Below are 18,260 nucleotides of genomic sequence, written 5' to 3'. Positions count from 1 at the left end.
GGACGACGCACGAACTTGAGGGATGATCCCAAGACAACAACCAGCTACACCTTTGGCCCAGCCCACTCCACTGCAGCTTTCAAAAAGAACATTTAGATAACACGGTCATTGCTCGGGAACATTTCTATGTAGCCTTGTTAGCCGACCCTGGATCCAGCAGGGTCCCTCAGTCGTCTGTTTTTTGCCTTGTCTTTGACCATTGTTGACGAATAAATTGTCAATCTGTTTTCGGTGAGCCTTCTTTTGGAACATGGAGTCAGTACAAAAGGGTAACACGGGAGTGAACACACGGAATTTTGGCCCCCACCGGTTGGCTTGTGGGATTGGTGCCGGCGTAACAGCATTTTGTTCGGTTGGCGCTGTTTCCGCGGCTTGTGTGTGTGTGTGGGGGGGGTCGAATTCCTTCACCAAGAAGACCCCACATCCGACCCAAAGACATAAAAAAGCCAGGCTGGAGTTTGCCGCAACTTACCTGAGAAAGCCAAAAACATTTTGGAAGAATGTTCTCGGGTCAGATGAAACAAAAGTAGAGCTTTTTGGGAAAAGGCATCAACATAAGAGTTTATAGGAAAAAAACGAGGCCTTCAACGAAAAGAACACGGTCACCACAGTCAAACATGGCCGGGGTACTCTGATGTTTTGGGGTTGCTTTTCTGCCTCTGGCACTTGACTGCTTGACCGTGTGTATGGCATTATGAAGTCTGAAGACTACCAACAAATTTTGCAGCATAATGTAGGGCCCAGTGTGGTCTCCCTCAGAGGTCATGGGTCTTCCACCAGGACAATGACCCAAAACACACTTCAAAAAGCACTAGAAAATGGTTTGAGAGAAAGCACTGGAGACTTCTAAAGTGGCCAGATTTGAATTCCATAGAACACCTGTGGAGAGGTCTGAAAATGGCAGTGGAGAAGGCACCCTTCAAATCTCAGACTTTGAGCAGTTGGCCAAAGAAGAATGGTGTAAAATTCCAGCAGAGCATTGTAAGAATCTCATTGATGAATACCGGAAGTGGTTGTTCGCAGTTATTTCGTCTAAAGGTTGTGCTATCAAGTATTAGGGTGAGGGTGCCGATACTTTTGTCCAGCCCATTTTTGGGGTTTTGTGTAAAATGATAATGATTTGTTTTTCATTCTCTTACTACCAAAGCATTTGTAATTCCGATCATTCTCTGGGAGAAATTGAGCATTATCTGACAGAATTGCAGGTGTCAATACTTTTTCCAGCAATGTATAATGCAAATAAGGTTGCTTAAAAGGTGGTGGGGACAATTTAAGCATAGAAAGCAGAGAAAGTTGCTAGTGTTATGTCCTATCGTCCCTATGCAAACCTACGCCCTTGCAGGTCACGTTGAATAAGGCGCCATTTGTGAAAAGGGGCGTTAAACCGAGGCTTGTTGGATCTTTTAGTTTTCAAATGTTTGTCATTGCGCCATCTAGCTGTGGGGAATTGCATTAATACACGGGCACTTTTATTTCCAATACAAAAACTCACACACAATGTAAGTGAAATAGAATGCCGTCTTTGTAGTAGCCTAGTAGTAGTAGTACAACAACTATCCAGCATGCGTGTGCACTGCCATTGTGCATGCCCTGTATGGAGAAAACGCGCGAGCATGACAAATTTGGACCGAAACAGCTGTTTTTGGATGAGGAAAACTACTCTTCAGCACCCCCTGCAGTGAGTGACTTGCAGCGCCCCTGGCTAAACCCAACAAGAAGTGAGCTGTAAATGCCACAAAATGAACAGAATAGGAGTTTTTAGACCAGAATTGCAGGCATCTCCCATTTTCTAGTTCCATTCTTGCAATTACAGCAAAAACAAACAAACAAAAAAGTCCATTTGATCTCTGGGTTCATTCATGTTTTATACAGATAGGAAAAACATACAAATTGGAGGAAATAAATAATGCAAGAAATGCCTTTTCCTCACGTATGCATTTTTAAATGACTTCAAAACGTCATAAGAAAGAAGCACAAGAATTAAAAGTGTAATAGGACCACACTGGAAATTCCTTCAAGGAGGACAAAGTTGCAATCTTTCCTACAATAATCCATCGCAATATTACAAGTGTTATGATAAGAGTTGCTTTAAAAAAAAAAAAAAAAAAAAAAAAAAAAAAAGATCTGACCACCCAGTAGCTTTGGCAAATGACAACCCCAAAACTCAAGAAACACATGGACAACCCTCCTACTTTTCAAACGGCTTCATCAATGAACTTGTTGTCTGCCATTGACGGTGATCAATGTCCAACCCATTTGGACTTTAAAAGCTAGCATGTGTCAGGATCAAGTCTGTGTCGGTGTCAAGGTCATGTTTACATGTAGCGGGGTATTTCCTACGGTTTGGTCTATCACACACACACACAGGCCCATTTTGGGTATTGAAAACAAGGGTTCTTACAGGGGAAGTTCTGAATTTTTGACATAAGGCTTAATCTTCAAGTTAGCGGGGGTTTAATTAGTCAGTGGTGTTGATTTCAACAAATTCCGGGCAGTTTGTTAGTTTCAGGGCTTGTGCATAACTAAGCTAGCTCGAGTCAATGGTGCCTGCTTAGCATACCAATAATAAACAACATATGGTGGAAAACACTCAGGTGACTTGAAGTTCCGCTCTGAGACCTTTTGCCAAATTTCAAATTTGTCCGATATGCACGTGTGATAAATCATTGGAAAGCTTAAAATCTCAATTTTCTGGGGGAAGAAAAATTTTGAACAGGAGGGTATTTAAAAAAAAAATAAAATAAAATAAAAAATTTAACAGCAAAACCCTAACTGAAGGCGAGAGCACGCGAGAGCAGAATTAAATACGCCACGATTTTAACGAGATATTATCGCATACATACCATGTGTCGATACATAAACTCATGTAGCATGTATCACCGACACAGCTGTCAATGGCCACAGCCAGATTTTTGGGGGATTTTATGGGTGAAACATGGTGATATAACAAGGGTCGCGATGCAGAAATTGCAGACAACAAGTAGTGGTCGAGATTTTCTTTTTCATATTGTTACCCTTTTAAACGTTATTTTTCTTTTTTTTTTTTGTTTGGATCGTTTATTTACCATCTAACGTATTGGGAAAAATGCGACAGTAACAAAACAAAACAAAAAAAATACAATTAAGCGATAGTTATGAGTTAGATATCGACTTTTTTTACAGACGCCAAATTTTTCATTGTGAAGTAATTTGTTTAAAATATGCGAGTGAATAATTTTTTAAAGTCGTTTTTTTTGTAAACTAAACATTAGACATTGATTAATGATTCAAAGCTAAAAATGACATTTTGAATAATAAATTACTTATTTTTATGGCTAGGCTGAAACAAAAGCGGTTGCGCGACATCTGTTAACGGGGTTTTCAGGGTAAAACGGACAAATCAAAACTAGTTCGGAGGCTTAGTGCGCCATGAATCTGCTATGGCAGCATATAGACATATTGTTCTTTCAAACACAACAGTTCTTTTGTTTAAAGTACAGCAGTTTATTTTAAAGAGGGGTGCAAGAGCAGAATTTTTTCAGTCTTGTCTGTTTTTTTCGCTGTATGCATGCATGAGAATCACCAATGACCCATGCAATCAATAGCGTTGGTTATGTTTTCAAGAGTAAGTTATTATAACTTCCCTGTACCATGTCAATAATTGTAGTATGTACAGCAACATTTGTAATCCAGCAGCTCTGCAGGGACCAGGCTGTTTAGACAAGCAGGGCGGAGTGATATTTTTCACCTGATTTTTTTTGTGGGATTGAAAGGGATTCCCCAGCAGACTGAGCACGAGCGGCCGGAGCACTCTTCTCTATTGTGGTCGCATTACGCATCTAAAAAAAAAAAAAAAAAAAAAAAAAAAAAGTCTTGCAGAATCAAATGAATTACAGCAATTTGGTGTGACTTTGTTTTGGCCACAGCGGTATTTTGAACAATTATCTGCATTTTGAATTTATTTGACTGTGTTAGATCTGTTAATGTTTTTTTATTGGCATGCTAAGCAGACACCAATGACTCGTGCTAGCTTAGCCACTGAGGAGCCCTGAAACTAACAACTAACTGACACTGCACGGAATTTGTTGAAACAACTCTACAGACTAATTAAACCTCTGCTAACTCAGAGATTACACCTGAATTAAAAAAATTCTATACTGGCCCTTTAAAAACTCCGACCAAAGTGAAGATGTGCAAATTCTGCGTTTGTAGTGTCATCATATGGACACTGATAACCAACGATTTAATTGTGGAAACTACACTATCTGCGACAAACTTTGTTCCTACGTCAATGATGACAACAAAGAAAAGATTTTGTCAACGAACACTTTTTTTCATGACAATAACGAGGTAAAAACGTGTTTTGGCAGAATAAAACATAACGAGGCGCATACCAGGTTTCGTCTGACGAGACGAAAATGCGCCATAGTTTCTGTCACATGAAATGAGATCAAACATATTGAAACAATAGCGTCTTAACTTTAGGGATTAAATATAATATATATGTTGAAAATGGATTGTTGTTTTTTTGTTAATAATATGGTCACCACCTGACACCTTACTTGCTACCGAGTCACGTTCAATAAGGTCGACAGAGGCGGCGTTAACATGGCGCAAAAATGAATTAGTGATTTATTTCTTTACAAAAACAGCCAAATTTTCTACAAATCAGTTTGAGGTCGAAAATGAAGATTATGATGAAAGCTGTGGGGATTGGCATTATCATAAATGGGCGCTTTTATTTTCAATGCAAAAACTCCAACACACACTGTAGGTGAAATAGAACTCTGTCTTTATAGTAGCCTAGTAGTAGTACGTGTGCAGCATGCGTGTGTACAGCCATTCGGCATGCCTTGTCTAGAGAAAACACGCGAGCATGACAAATTTAGACCGAAACGGCTGTTTTAGGATTGGAAAAACTAAAAAACATCCTCACCACCCCCTGCTGTGAGTGAATTCCAGCACCCCTGTGTTGCAATATGACTTTTTCGTTTTTTTGTGCTTTCCCATTCCAGTGCGGCCCAAGCAGCTCGTATTGACGCTTTGAGCGGCATTGACTGCTGTGAATTTACACTAGTTTGCCATGAGTCGACGTCCAATCTATTTTGAAAAAAAGTAATGGATGTCTAGCACCGTCAACGGCAGATGATGTGTACAGCAACCATTGCCGTGGCTGGCTGGCATGCATAGTATTTTTTGGGGGGAATCACCATTGTCAGTTAGGGAAATGACAAAACGACGGCACTTTCTTTAAATCAGGGGTGTCCAACTCATCTTTGTAGTGGAAATTTGGTCTCATTTGTCCAACGAGTGCACATCTAGTGCCGTCAGTGGCAGCAAAAACACAGGCCGCCGCAATCAATCGACGAGAAAATGATCAATTGTGTGAGTTAATAAACGCTTCACATTGTTGATCTCATTTTTGTTTTGAGCCTCTTAATTTTTTCTCTCTACTTTTTAAATCCTTTTTACCCTTTTGTGGGAAACGGTAAATATTTTCATTTCTGATATATATTTTTTTAAATTAAAAAAAAAAAAGTAAATTTTCCCTTTTTGTCATTTATTAATAAAAGAAAAAAAAAAGTTATTATTCTTAAAAAATATTCTCCGATTTTTGGACAACAGAAATTTTCCATTAATTCTATTTTAGCAAAAAACTGACTTACCACACAAAATGAGGCGACGGACCTTATCGGGTCCCGGGCCACCAGTTGAACACCCCTGCTTATATATATATTTTTTTGGGTGGTGGTGGTGGTGGTGTTGGGGGGGGGGGGGGCGCAATATTCTTAAATTTTTGGACCGCGTAAATTTGACTATTTTAGGCCAAAAAAATGAAGTCGAAATGTCCGGGTTTGATATAAAGGGCAAATGGTAAATATTCTCCAATTTTTGGACTGCGGGAATAAGCTTCATTTTATTTGAGCAAAAAAATAAAGTCAACGAGCAATTGATTTTGGCGGACCGTCAATTTGAGGTGGGGCAGCTTAAGGCGGCGGTCTAGAACTTGGGCTGGTAGAGCGCCACGCGTCCGCTGAGGCAGCCCGAGGCCAGCTGGCAGTGCGTAGGCGAGAACTTGGTGGTGAGCACCACGTCGCTGTGCGAGTAGATGGAGCACACCTCTCGCAGGCAGGCGGTGGGCACGGGGGCGCAATCCGCCAGCTCGCCGCAGCTGTCGTCGAAGGCCAGCAGGCGCACGCCGTAGCCGTAGGGCGAGCAGATGAGGCGGCCGTCCGGGCTGAAGCACAGCTCCTTGATGTAGCCCCGTCCCACGTTGGCCTCCTCGATGTAGTGCGTCAGGCGCAGTGAGCAGCGCGGGGACACAGGCGGTCGCGGAGGCGCGCCCTCCTGGAACTCGTACACGCACGTCCACTGCCGCGGGAGGGAGGCAAGGCGGGGTAAAGATCACTGGGGGGCCGGCCAACCGACCGCGGCGCACGCATTCCTTACCTCGCGGTCGTCCAGGTTACTGGAGCAGCGGATGAGCGCGGCCCAGCCTTTGGGGTGCAGCTGCAGGGACGTGATGCAGCTTCCTCGGTCCCGCTCGCCTGGGATCTCCGGGGTCAGCACCTCCAGGCTGTTCCTGGGAGAAAGGCCTATGGGACGGAGGACAAACATGCAGCTCCACGTCAGCATGGGCGGACGTCAAAAAAAAAAAAAAAAGGGTACCAGTTAGCTCATGAAAAACAATGATCTGACGATATGGCGTTGCAACGATTATCGATACATTGGTCAGGAAATCATTCTAGGATATTCTACAAACAACTAATAAACAGAAAAACAAGCTTCAGCTGTGAATTGGAATGGGTTTATCACTAGTAGACATCCAATCCATTTGAATTGGGAGGGTGGCAGCGAATGAACGAATTCGCTGCCATCCCTCCCACTTCAAACGGATTGAACGTCTATGGCCGTCATTGGCAGCCAATGCCAAGCAATGAGGTAATTTTGGACCATTTAAGGTCATTTACCTGTTGATTTTCAGTTACTTCCTGTTGATTTGGGGGTATTTTATGAGTCACTTCCTGTTTATTTTGAGTTACAGAATAGGAAGTGACCTGGGAATCACCCAAATGATTAGGTAGTGACTCAAACTCAACAGCAAATGACCTGTAAATGAACAGCCAGTGACCTGTAAATGCCCCGAAAAATCAGACGAAGTGACTGCGAATGCTCTGGTGTCGAATAAGTGTTTCAACAATTAATCGATTAACTCGAGTATTCGATTAGAAAAAAAGATTCAAATTAAATTTTGCTGCTTCGAGTATTTGTTTAATTAAAGTGGCGTTGTAATGGTTTGTTTTGAAAGTGTTTGCATTTATTTTCATTGATTTGGGTGGATACACAGCCCTCTAGTCTACCTCATTTCACATGGCTGAATCCATCTGCTCCCTGTTAAGACCAACATAAGCCAGGTTTTTGTTTGAGCTATTGAATTTTTGAATGCATTCGTAATTTAGTTTAAAGGTATATTTAGCCATTTTTTGTGGGAATGTGTGTCTGAGTCATTTGTTAAGAGCATTGTAAAAAAGCGTTAGCATTTTATAGCATTTAAGCTAGCGGACTTTTGCTATGTAAGTTAGTCACCGTTTTTTTTCCTTTTATATACCGTGTGAAGCTCAGCTCAGGTATTTTAATGTTTTTATGTTCCTTACCCGATTAGTTGATTATTTTAAATAAATAGTTCATCAATTAATCGGCTACTAAAATAATCGATAGCTGCAGCCCTATTTCGAATGAACGAACGTTCCCAGTCTAAATGGATTGGGCGTCGAGCACCGTCAATGGCAGCCTTAGAGTCACCTGAGACACTTCCCCCCCTAAAAACACTGACACCTTTTTAAAACGATATCTCGATTCTTGGCAGGAGCATATCGATAACCTTTTGAGATACAAAGTATCAAGATATATCACCATTTCGATATTTTGTCACACCCCTAACGACTAGGCATGTGCCAGTTACCAATTTCAAGGTTTACCCTGGTATGAAAACGTCACAGTCTCATAACCACTAAAACTTCCCGTTATACCGTAGTACGGTGTTAGCCATTTTTTTTGTCCAAAAAATCAGCAGCGAGAAATGGCTTGGAACGGCTGCGCTCACCCCTCCCCCTCCGGTTGTTGCTCTGTCCTATGTGTCGGTGACACTGCTGTCGCTGTCAAAACTACACCTGAACTCCCCCCCCACCCCCAAAATAAAGTCGCCAGAATGGCATTAGTATTTCTGCTATCGAAAAGAAACAGACAGCCCTGCTTAGACGAGGAAGGACAGCCGACATGCAGGCAAACACCTTCAAAATAATTTCACACTAACGTGACCATCATCCGTCACTTTACACAAAATTTAAAGGGATCCTCGAACTTAAAGACATGTAGGCTCTAATAAACCACAATTGTTCTCTTGTACTAAAATATGTTGTTAGAAAAACATAAAATGTTCAATCAATGGCGATATTTTATAATATTTAGTACATATTTTGACCGATAGTTGGCGCCATGTTTTGCGGGCTCGGAGTGATGACGTAAATGGGACGTTTCCAATCCCTATAGACCCCAATCACGTGACGTCACAACTCCGCCCCCCAGACTGGTGCTGCCATATTGTCCGTCAGCTCATCGTGTTTACATATTACAGCTACGTACATTCCTCCTATTACTGCGTGTTTTTCTGCTCGTCTAAGGAATCACCGCCTAGTAAACGAACCCAAAAACCTTCCTAACAATCGTTAACGTTGATTAATCAAAATGGTGAAGGCATGTGTGGCGGTTGGTTGCAGTAACAGAGAAGATAAACGGTCATTTTAGTAGTTGCTGTGTGCCCATTGTTGAAAGGGCAAATCTCGAAAGCAGCACGGTTTGTTTACAGTGCCTTGCAAAAGTATTCGGCCCCCTTGAACCTTGCAACCTTTCGCCACATTTCAGGCTTCAAACATAAAGATATAAGATTTTATTTTTTTGTCAAGAATCAACAACAAGTGGGACACAGTCGTGAAGTGGAACAAAATTTATTGGATAATTTAAACTTTTTTAACAAATAAAAAACTGAAAAGTGGGGCGTGCAATATTATTCGGCCCCCTTGCGTTAATACTTTGTAGCGCCACCTTTTGCTCCAATTACAGCTGCAAGTCGCTTGGGGTATGTTTCTATCAGTTTTGCACATCGAGAGACTGACATTCTTGCCCATTCTTCCTTGCAAAACAGCTCGAGCTCAGTGAGGTTGGATGGAGAGTGTTTGTGAACAGCAGTCTTCAGCTCTTTCCACAGATTCTCGATTGGATTCAGGTCTGGACTTTGACTTGGCCATTCTAACACCTGGATACGTTTATTTTTGAACCATTCCATTGTAGATTTGGCTTTATGTTTTGGATCATTGTCCTGTTGGAAGATAAATCTCCGTCCCAGTCTCAGGTCTTATGCAGATACCAACAGGTTTTCTTCCAGAATGTTCCTGTATTTGGCTGCATCCATCTTCCCGTCAATTTTAACCATCTTCCCTGTCCCTGCTGAAGAAAAGCAGGCCCAAACCATGATGCTGCCACCACCATGTTTGACAGTGGGGATGGTGTGTTCAGGGTGATGAGCTGTGTTGCTTTTACGCCAAACATATCGTTTTGCATTGTGGCCAAAAAGTTCAATTTTGGTTTCATCTGACCAGAGCACCTTCTTCCACATGTTTGGTGTGTCTCCCAGGTGGCTTGTGGCAAACTTTAAACGAGACTTTTTATGGATATCTTTGAGAAATGGCTTTCTTCTTGCCACTCTACCATAAAGGCCAGATTTGTGCAGTAAACGACTGATTGTTGTCCTATGGACAGACTCTCCCACCTCAGCTGTAGATCTCTGCAGTTCATCCAGAGTGATCATGGGCCTCTTGGCTGCATCTCTGATCAGTTTTCTCCTTGTTTGAGAAGAAAGTTTGGAAGGACGGCCGGGTCTTGGTAGATTTGCAGTGGTCTGATGCTCCTTCCATTTCAATACGATGGCTTGCACAGTGCTCCTTGAGATGTTTAAAGCTTGGGAAATCTTTTTGTATCCAAATCCGGCTTTAAACTTCTCCACAACAGTATCTCGGACCTGCCTGGTGTGTTCCTTGGTTTTCATAATGCTCTCTGCACTTTAAACAGAACCCTGAGACTATCACAGAGCAGGTGCATTTTATACGGAGACTTGATTACACACAGGTGGATTCTATTTATCATCACCGGTCATTTAGGACAACATTGGATCATTCAGAGATCCTCACTGAACTTCTGGAGTGAGTTTGCTGCACTGAAAGTAAAGGGGCCAAATAATATTGCACGCCCCACTTTTCAGTTTTTTATTTGTTAAAAAAGTTTAAATTATCCAATAAATGTTGTTCCACTTCACGATTGTGTCCCACTTGTTGTTGATTCTTGACAAAAAAATTAAATTTCATATCTTTATGTTTGAAGCCTGAAATGTGGCGAAAGGTTGCAAGATTCAAGGGGGCCGAATACTTTTGCAAGGCACTGTATCTCTGTCCATGATGCGTTTGTGTCGACAGCCGTTAGACAGCGGCGAAAACATCAATATGATGCCAACACGATCGCAGACATCATCAGACGGAGACTACGAAGCTCGTCGCCACGATTGCGCAGCAAGAAGATGAGCGCAACAACAGGTGTTGTGCCGAAAAATAGGCGCCCTGCGTGAAATGTCCCCCCTGACGGGAGCCCCCACACGGAAACGACTTTCTTGTACCGTGAATATGTATTATTTTACTCTGCTTGAACTAATAAATGTCATACCTGTGAGATTGTCATTGGGATATGGTCGTGAAAACCTGTAGACTAATACATTTCTGTTCAAAGATGGTTATATGGCCCAGTCCACGATTTGTTACTAAAATACGGTACTAATATTTTGTGTAATTTAATTATTTAAAACTGATCTTACAGTCGTAAATCCATTACTGTAATGCGTCCATGAAAACATTTGATGTTTTCACGTCAATAAAGCGCTATAAATAAGCACTCCCGTCAGGGGGGACATTTCAGGCGGGGCAGCTATTTTTCGGCACACACCGGCCCGTTGTCGATCAAGTTTCATTTTGCAATTGTGACAACGGTGACGCTCAGCTGACCAAATGTCGATTTATATTCGGGCCGGTGCCGATTTTGGGTACCCGACTCTTCATCGTGACATAAACTGGAGTATGATTGGAAATTTTGTGGTCTCAGGACGAGCTCTGACACACGGGACGGGACCGGACGGGAGGAAACATCGGTTTGGGCATCAAATATGGATCTGGCGACTGAATCGACCGAAGCTTTTCCAAATAACGGCTTTTATGCAACTCATCCAATGAGTTTACAGCGTCTGAAAGCACCGGGGCTTCCATAATTTGCAAGCGAATCCACCTTTAGAAACTACGATCAATGACTATACGGACACACAATGACGGACAATATGGGGGCACAATACAGCGATCACGTGATTGTGTGACGTTGGTGATTGGGGTCTATATCTTTTAAGAATTACTTGTCTTTAAGATAGAGGATCCCTATAAGGTAAGTAAATGCTGTCACGAACATTTCCCACCAGCTACGAGAGTTCACTCCAGCGTGTTTCGTGTGTCTAGCGACGGTAAAACAAGTATTATAACGTAAGTTTGTTAACGAGGATATTAACATGGCTAGTTGGCATGCCGAGACGGCTAACTTGTTTCCTTACTACCCTCATTATAAGCGTACTTTTGTAAAGTCTTCCGCCATTGTAAACATCTGTTCAAAATAACATTTTCATAATACAGCATGTGGTGTTTTTTCACTCTGGCAACTTTCTGTGTTGAGAGAGGGTGTGCGTGTGTGTGTGTGTATAATGTGTAAATAATGGTGCGAGTCATACACGCACGCGTCTCTTGCTCTCATTCTCCATTAATTGTAAATTAATATTAATAGGAGTAGTGGTATATTAACTTGGACTGAGAGAGAAAATGTAGAAAATGAGCAAGTCTGGAAAAATGTTGAGATGGAGCTTTAAAGTCAGTGAAAGGCCTGATATGCATATATTTGAATTTTTATTTAGAAGTGTTTTACTTTTTTTATGGAAAATGGTTATTTTTGTTCTCTTGTTTAGCAACTTGAGCTGTAGCTGTGGGTTTAGGATATAAGTTCTATTTATTTCAATTTTATTCAAAATATTTATTGATTTTTAAAATTATTTATTTATTTGAACATTATATTCATGTCGATGTTCCAATTTGCAAATACGTTGTGAAAAATGTAAAAATCCTGTTCAATGGATTTTTTTTTAAACCCATACATCTCAAAATAATACATTTTAAGCTATAACTGCAATATCGTGATACCATGAAACAGCGGTATTTTTGCTTAAGGTTATCATACCGTCAAAATCTCCTAATGGCACATGCCTAGTTACAACGTACCCGACTTATGTGATTTTGGCTTCACAACGCCGGAGTGTCGTTTTTTTTTTTTTTTTTTTTTTTAAATAATGTTGACATTTGTTTTTTTGATGCATGCTTTTATTTTGGCGCAGGAAGAGTAGTGCAGGTAATACCGTACTTATAGCACGCGAGTAAGAGCGCACGTACACAAAAAGAAGAACGTATTTGTGCACACAAGGAAGAGCGAATTTGTTTTGTTCCTATGAAGAAGTCACGAAGCCGAGTGAGACAGAGAGACAGACGGGAAAGCCAGTGCGTACTTTTGTTGCTTGTGAAGCATCCACAGAGGCAACACCTTTTAAGCTGTTTATTATGTGTTTTCAATTGTGGTCGAATACTTGGGGTGAGTTTATGTGATTGTTTTTGATGATTTACGGGCGCTAACTGATAGATGGTAATCGTTAAGGTGGTTGTTAAGCAAGAGGCGGTTCTCGGCAGCGTGAGCATCAAGGCAAAAAACAAACTTTTTTTCGGTACTGGATTGGGATTCTGTTTCGGCAAATTCTCAAAATCAGGTGACTTGGACTCTGACTGGTGCAAAAATATGTGATCGGGACATCCCTACTATTCATATAATACCGTTTAATCCAGGCTGAGGGGGTTTATCCTTACTGATGAAGATTAGTGCAAATAAAAGGGATCCAGGAAACCATGTCTCTGCACAATTGCTGCGTTTATGAAGAAAAATAAAAGATTACATTAAAAACAACAAAACAAAAAACAATCGCATGTCCTGCGATGGTACTATTGCGCATGCGCACATTGCGCTATGTTCAAATGATATATTGTGCAGACCTTGTACTGGTAAAAGACTGTTCCGGAGTTTGACTAAAGAGAGTCTGACCTTCTCTGTGAGGGTGCAGCTTGCCAGAGTCGCTCCCGTGCCGAGGTCCGGCCGAGCGGGACGCCGGCACGCCTCCGTCTGAAAGGTCAAAGGGCGCACGTTGGAGTAGTGAGCGAGGCCGGTCGGGGCTAGGGGTCGGCCGGCCGGGCGCCCACCTGACGTGAGCGGGGTCCGCCGGGCTCGCAGCATGCGGTAGCTGCCCACCTCCAGCGACTGCGTCAGGTCCAGGTCATGCAGGATGAGCAGGTAGCCCGAGGATGTGGAGATGAGCATCTTGGAGCAGTCGGGTGTCAGACGCATCCGCATCAGGTAGCGAGTGTGGAAGAACTTTTTGTGAGGGCAGCCGTCCTCTGTGAATCTGCCCCCGTCAGGGGGAAAAAAAATCGCAAAATTGGACCAAGCATACGCTTTCTTTGCTAACCAATACAGTTCACCTTCTAATTAATGTCACACACGTAAAGATACAACAGTAGGAGCGCTATACTTGTGCTAGTATTGGTGCCAATACAGGGCTAAAATGACGTCGTTGGTATCGGCGAACACTAACAACATGGACGCCCTGAGGCCAGTTTGTCCCACGCAATCCGGGAATGTTGGCAAGCCTAGAAGTGACTCATGGGAGAGTAAAGTATTCCAATTTCTACCAGAATTCGAATACACAGAAGGCGCAGTGTCAATTTAAAAGAAATATATACATACAGTGGGGAGAACAAGTATTTGATACACTGCCAATGGGTTTTCCCATTGGCAGTGTATTAAATACTTGTTCTCCCCACTGTGTGTGTGTATATATATATAATTTACACACTGCTGGCCAAAAGTATTGGCACCCCTGCAATTCTGTCAAATAATGCTCAATTTCTCCCAGAAAATGACTGCAATTACAAATGCTTTAGCAGTAATATCTTCATTGATTTTGCTTGCAATTATTATCATTTTACACAATATTCCAAAAATGGGCCGGACAAAAGTATTGGCACCCTTTGAAAAATCCTGTGACGCTTCTCTAATTTGTGCAATTAACAGCACCTGTTACTTACCTGTGGCACATAACACGTTAAAATGGATTAAAGTTGCCTCAACCTCTGTCCTGCCTCCTTCTGCGTACCACATTGAGCATGGAGAAAAGAAAGAAGACCAAAGAACTGTCTGAGGACAAAATTGTGAGGAAGCATGGGCAATCTCAAGGCTACCAGTCCATCTCCAAAGACCTTCATGTTTCTGTGTCTACTGTGCGCAGTGTCATCAATAAGTGTAAAGCCCAGGGGAATGTGGCTAACCTCCCTAGATGTGAACGGAAAAGAAAAATTGACAAGAGTTTTCAACGAAAAATTCTGCGGATGGCGGATAAAGAACCTCGACTAACATCCAAACAAGTTCAAGCTGTCCCGCAGTCTGAGGGTACAACAGTGTCAACCCGTACTATCTGTCGGCTTCTGAATGAAAAGGGACTCTATGGTAGGATACCCAGGCAGACCCCACTTCTGACCCAGAAACATAAAAAAGCCAGGCTGGAGTTTGCAAAAACTTACCTGAGAAAACCAAAAACATTTTGGAAGAATGTTCTCCGGTCAGATGAGACAAAGGTCGAGCTTTTTGGGAAAAGGCATCAACATAGAGTTTACAGGGAAAAAAATTACGCCTTCAAGGAACACGATCCCCACAGTCAAACAGGGTGGAGATTCCCTGATGTTTTGGGGTTGCTTTGATGCCTCTGGCACTGGACTGCTTGACTGTGTGCATGGCATTATGAAGTCTGAAGACGACCAACAAATTTTGCAGCATAATGTAGTGCCCAATGTGAGAAAGTTGGGTCTCCCTCAGAGGTCATGGGTCTTCAGCAGGACAATGACTCAAAACACCCTTCAAAAAGCACTAGAAAAGTGTTTGGAGACTTCTAAAGTGGCCAGCAATGAGTCCAGACCTGAATCCCATAGAGCACCTGCGGAGAGATCTGAAAATGGCAGTTTGGAGAAGGCAGCCTTCAAATCTCAGAGACCTGGAGCAGTTGGCCAAAGAAAAATGGTCTAAAATTTTAGCAGAGCATTGTAAGAAACACATTGATGGTTACCGGAAGCTGTTGTTCACAATTATTTTGTCTAAAGGTTGTACTACCAAGTATTAGGCTGAGGGTGCCAAAACGTTTGTCCGGCCCATTTTTGGAGTTTTGTGTAAAATTATAACGATTTTTTCCCCCATTATTTTTGTGTTTTTTCTTTGCAAGCAAAAAAAAAATGAAGATATTACTACCAAAGCATTTGTAATTGCAATCATTTTCTGGGAGAAATTGAGCATTATCTGACAGAATTGCAGGGGTGCCAACACTTTTGGCCAGCAGTGTAAAGGATTTGAAGTGCGCCAGAAAAATACAGTCGTCAAAATGGCAACAGGACAACGAACATGGACATGAAAGCTCCTAACCTGTTGGTGTCCCAGGTGATGACGTTGCCGTCGAAGCCGGAGGTGACCAGCAGGCGCGTGTTGGTGTCGTACTCGATGTTCTTGACCCAGCTGGCGTGGCCGTGCAGCGAGCACACCTTGGAGTTGAGCTTTCGCAGGTCCCAAAGCGCCACCGTCGTGTCGTCCGAGCACGTGGCAAAAAGACGATTGTCGAGGAACCTAAAATAAGCGACCCATAAATGGTCAATGGAGAGTACTTACGCTAGCGAGTTGCGCTCACCTTATGTTGTTGACACAATCCTCGTGGGCCTCCGTCAGGGTTTCAATGTGTCGGGACGAGACCGGGTCAAAGAGGAGGACCTCAGTCTGCTCGCAGGCCACCGTCAAGACGGACCTGAAATCCGCACGGCGGCAGTGCAAATTCACAACAAATTGGCAGGAAACTTGAAAAATTTACCATTCGAACGTGCTGGAGGCAACGCTACATACCGTATTGGCCCGAATGTAAGACTGTGTTTTTTGCATTGAAATAAGACTGAAAAAGTGGGGGTCGTCTTATATTTGCGGTCTGGACATTATACCCATTCACGACACTAGATGGCGCCAGATATCATTGAAACAAATGCTGAACTTGAGGAGTAATGTTCTGTCATGAGAGATCTCAGCTACTCTCAAGCTTAACCAGTTTGCATTATTTTATTGCAATGTTTTTCCTTATTCAGATTTGTTTCAAGACCACAGTTAGTTACACCTCACTTTGATGGTTAATGCCGTTATTGCAATTTTGTTGTTTTATCACAATAGATTGGTTTATTTACAATTCAAAAACGAGAAGCCATTCATTTACGAATGTGATTGCCCTTGAGTTTACATATTTAAATGTTCAGATATTAAGATTTGAATGAGGCAAAATAACATGCTTTTTCTCTCAAATATATTGTTATAATCATTTGTTTCAGATGTACTGTAATTATTTTCTGTATAAAAATTAATTTGGTGTTCAAAAAGTCTTTTTTCAAACTTGAGTCTTGAAAAAGAGGGGGTCATCTTATAATCAGGGTCGTCTTATATTCGGGCCAATACGGTTTATGGTGGCATAGCGTATCGCTATAGTGATATAATATTGATTTTTTTCCCATATCGGACTACGCCAAGTAAGCCTGGGTTTCAGTTCAAGACAACATTCTTATAAGGTTTAAAAAAGGTAAAGTTTCAGGCTACGTTTTGACTTGGGTTTCAAGTGATGGATGACAGCTGGATTTGGGATTTGAGTTAGTCTTTATTTAAAAAAAAAAAAAAAAACAACAACAACAACCAAGAACTCGTGTTTGTTACGGAGTCATCGGCAGAAATAAATGTAAACGGTGCGCACCAGATTGTTTTTAGTTCGTTCCGAGACATTGTAATTGTGACAATGTGCAAGTAATGCAGGAATGTCTTTAAAATTGAGTCCAAGATTGAAGTAAAGCTCAAATAAATCCTTTATAATTCTTTGCACGTCGAAACTACTGGTGCGCGATGCGCGCCTGCAGTTTGTGGCCTATGAAAGGTAACTTTTTGGTGCGCACCGTAAAGTTTCTAGTGCGCACCACATACAATCTGGTGCGCACAGGATAGTTTAAATTTATTTCTGTCGATGTCCCTTTAGGGGTCCGTAGTTTTTCATGACAAAGTGTAAGACCTTACCCGTCTGGCGAGTACTCCAGGTTGAAGACGGCTCCGTGGGTCCTTGTGTTAAGGTTAACAGAGTCGGCCGCCGGGTACATGGAGCTGTACAAGCTAGTCATGGTTCTGAAGTTGTCCCGTATCGGGTCCACAAAAACGCCTCTCCTAATGGACCTGTTCTGGAGCCATGAGAAGAGACTCTTGGGCCGGCCGCCGCACCCCGGAGCCTTTTCGGCGGAGTCGGCTCGGTATCCTCCGCTCTCCGCCGAAGTCGAAGGACGGTTCTGGCCGAGGTCTTCGTCTTCGTCTCCGTCCGCGTCTGGTTCTTTGTCGGAGCTGCCGTCGTCGGGCCTGTCCCGCGGCTCTTCGGCGGCGTCATTCTCCGAGCTCATGTTAGCCTCCGCTCCGGCGAGCTCGCCGCGCTTGGAATGAGCCGCCGAGCGAGAGTAGAAGCGGGGCCGCTTCAGGCTCAGCACCGCGGCCGGGCCACGGAGGCGCTCTGGGCGGCTTCAAGCGGACTCGCCGACGGGGAAAAAAAACTCGCGTCTCTTGTTGTTAGCTGAGCCTGAGCGGAACCGAGCGGACAACGCTAGTCGGCTAGTCGCGAGGCTTTCAAAATACAGCAAAGCAAGTGCCCAAATTGCACTGAAAGACTTTTTGAAAATGACCAACAGAACCAAGTGATAAACAAATAATTTCACAACGAACGGTATCATCTTTATTTGGGATTTTAGTCGTACATTGTTAACCCTACCAATGATATTTGTTATCAGTTGAAGGGAAACACCGGAAGTTGATGGTATGCGACGACGCGATTCGTCGTCGTAAACAAACCTAGCGTAGTTCCGCTTCCGCCATTTTGTTTCAGCGCCATCCAAGTTGGTTGCTGCTATCTTGTGGACAGACCCGGTATACTTGTTTGTTTCAATTCCCCGAACTAT

General features: G+C 42.7%; 1 protein-coding gene across 1 annotated transcript; it reads right to left on the bottom strand.

Moving 5' to 3' along the window:
- Positions 1-2,729: 2,729 nt before the first annotated feature.
- wdr32 (WD repeat domain 32) lies at positions 2,730-18,026 on the bottom strand. The gene is made up of 7 exons (XM_057860296.1): positions 17,341-18,026; positions 15,935-16,048; positions 15,676-15,873; positions 13,410-13,612; positions 13,255-13,332; positions 6,430-6,575; positions 2,730-6,351 (listed from the first exon to the last, which is right to left on the bottom strand). The coding sequence occupies exons 1-7, from the start codon at positions 17,709-17,711 to the stop codon at positions 5,980-5,982; spliced, it is 1,482 nt and encodes a 493-aa protein (XP_057716279.1). The 5' UTR covers positions 17,712-18,026; the 3' UTR covers positions 2,730-5,979.
- Positions 18,027-18,260: the final 234 nt, after the last annotated feature.

Source organism: Corythoichthys intestinalis, chromosome 15 (assembly GCF_030265065.1).
Source record: "Corythoichthys intestinalis isolate RoL2023-P3 chromosome 15, ASM3026506v1, whole genome shotgun sequence".
NCBI classification, from domain to species: Eukaryota; Metazoa; Chordata; class Actinopteri; order Syngnathiformes; family Syngnathidae; genus Corythoichthys; species Corythoichthys intestinalis.
This window is presented reverse-complemented; position numbering and strand designations above follow the sequence as displayed.

Excerpts from the sequence above, each read along its gene's own strand:
- wdr32 (XM_057860296.1), bottom strand. The coding sequence starts at position 17,711 with ATGAGCTCGGAGAATGACGCCGCCGAAGAGCCGCGGGACAGGCCCGAC. Across the intron at positions 6,576-13,254 it reads GCTGCACCCTCACAGAGAAG|GCCTTTCTCCCAGGAACAGC; the intron begins GTCAGACTCTCT and ends TCCGTCCCATAG. Across the intron at positions 6,352-6,429 it reads GTAACCTGGACGACCGCGAG|TGGACGTGCGTGTACGAGTT; the intron begins GTAAGGAATGCG and ends CTCCCGCGGCAG.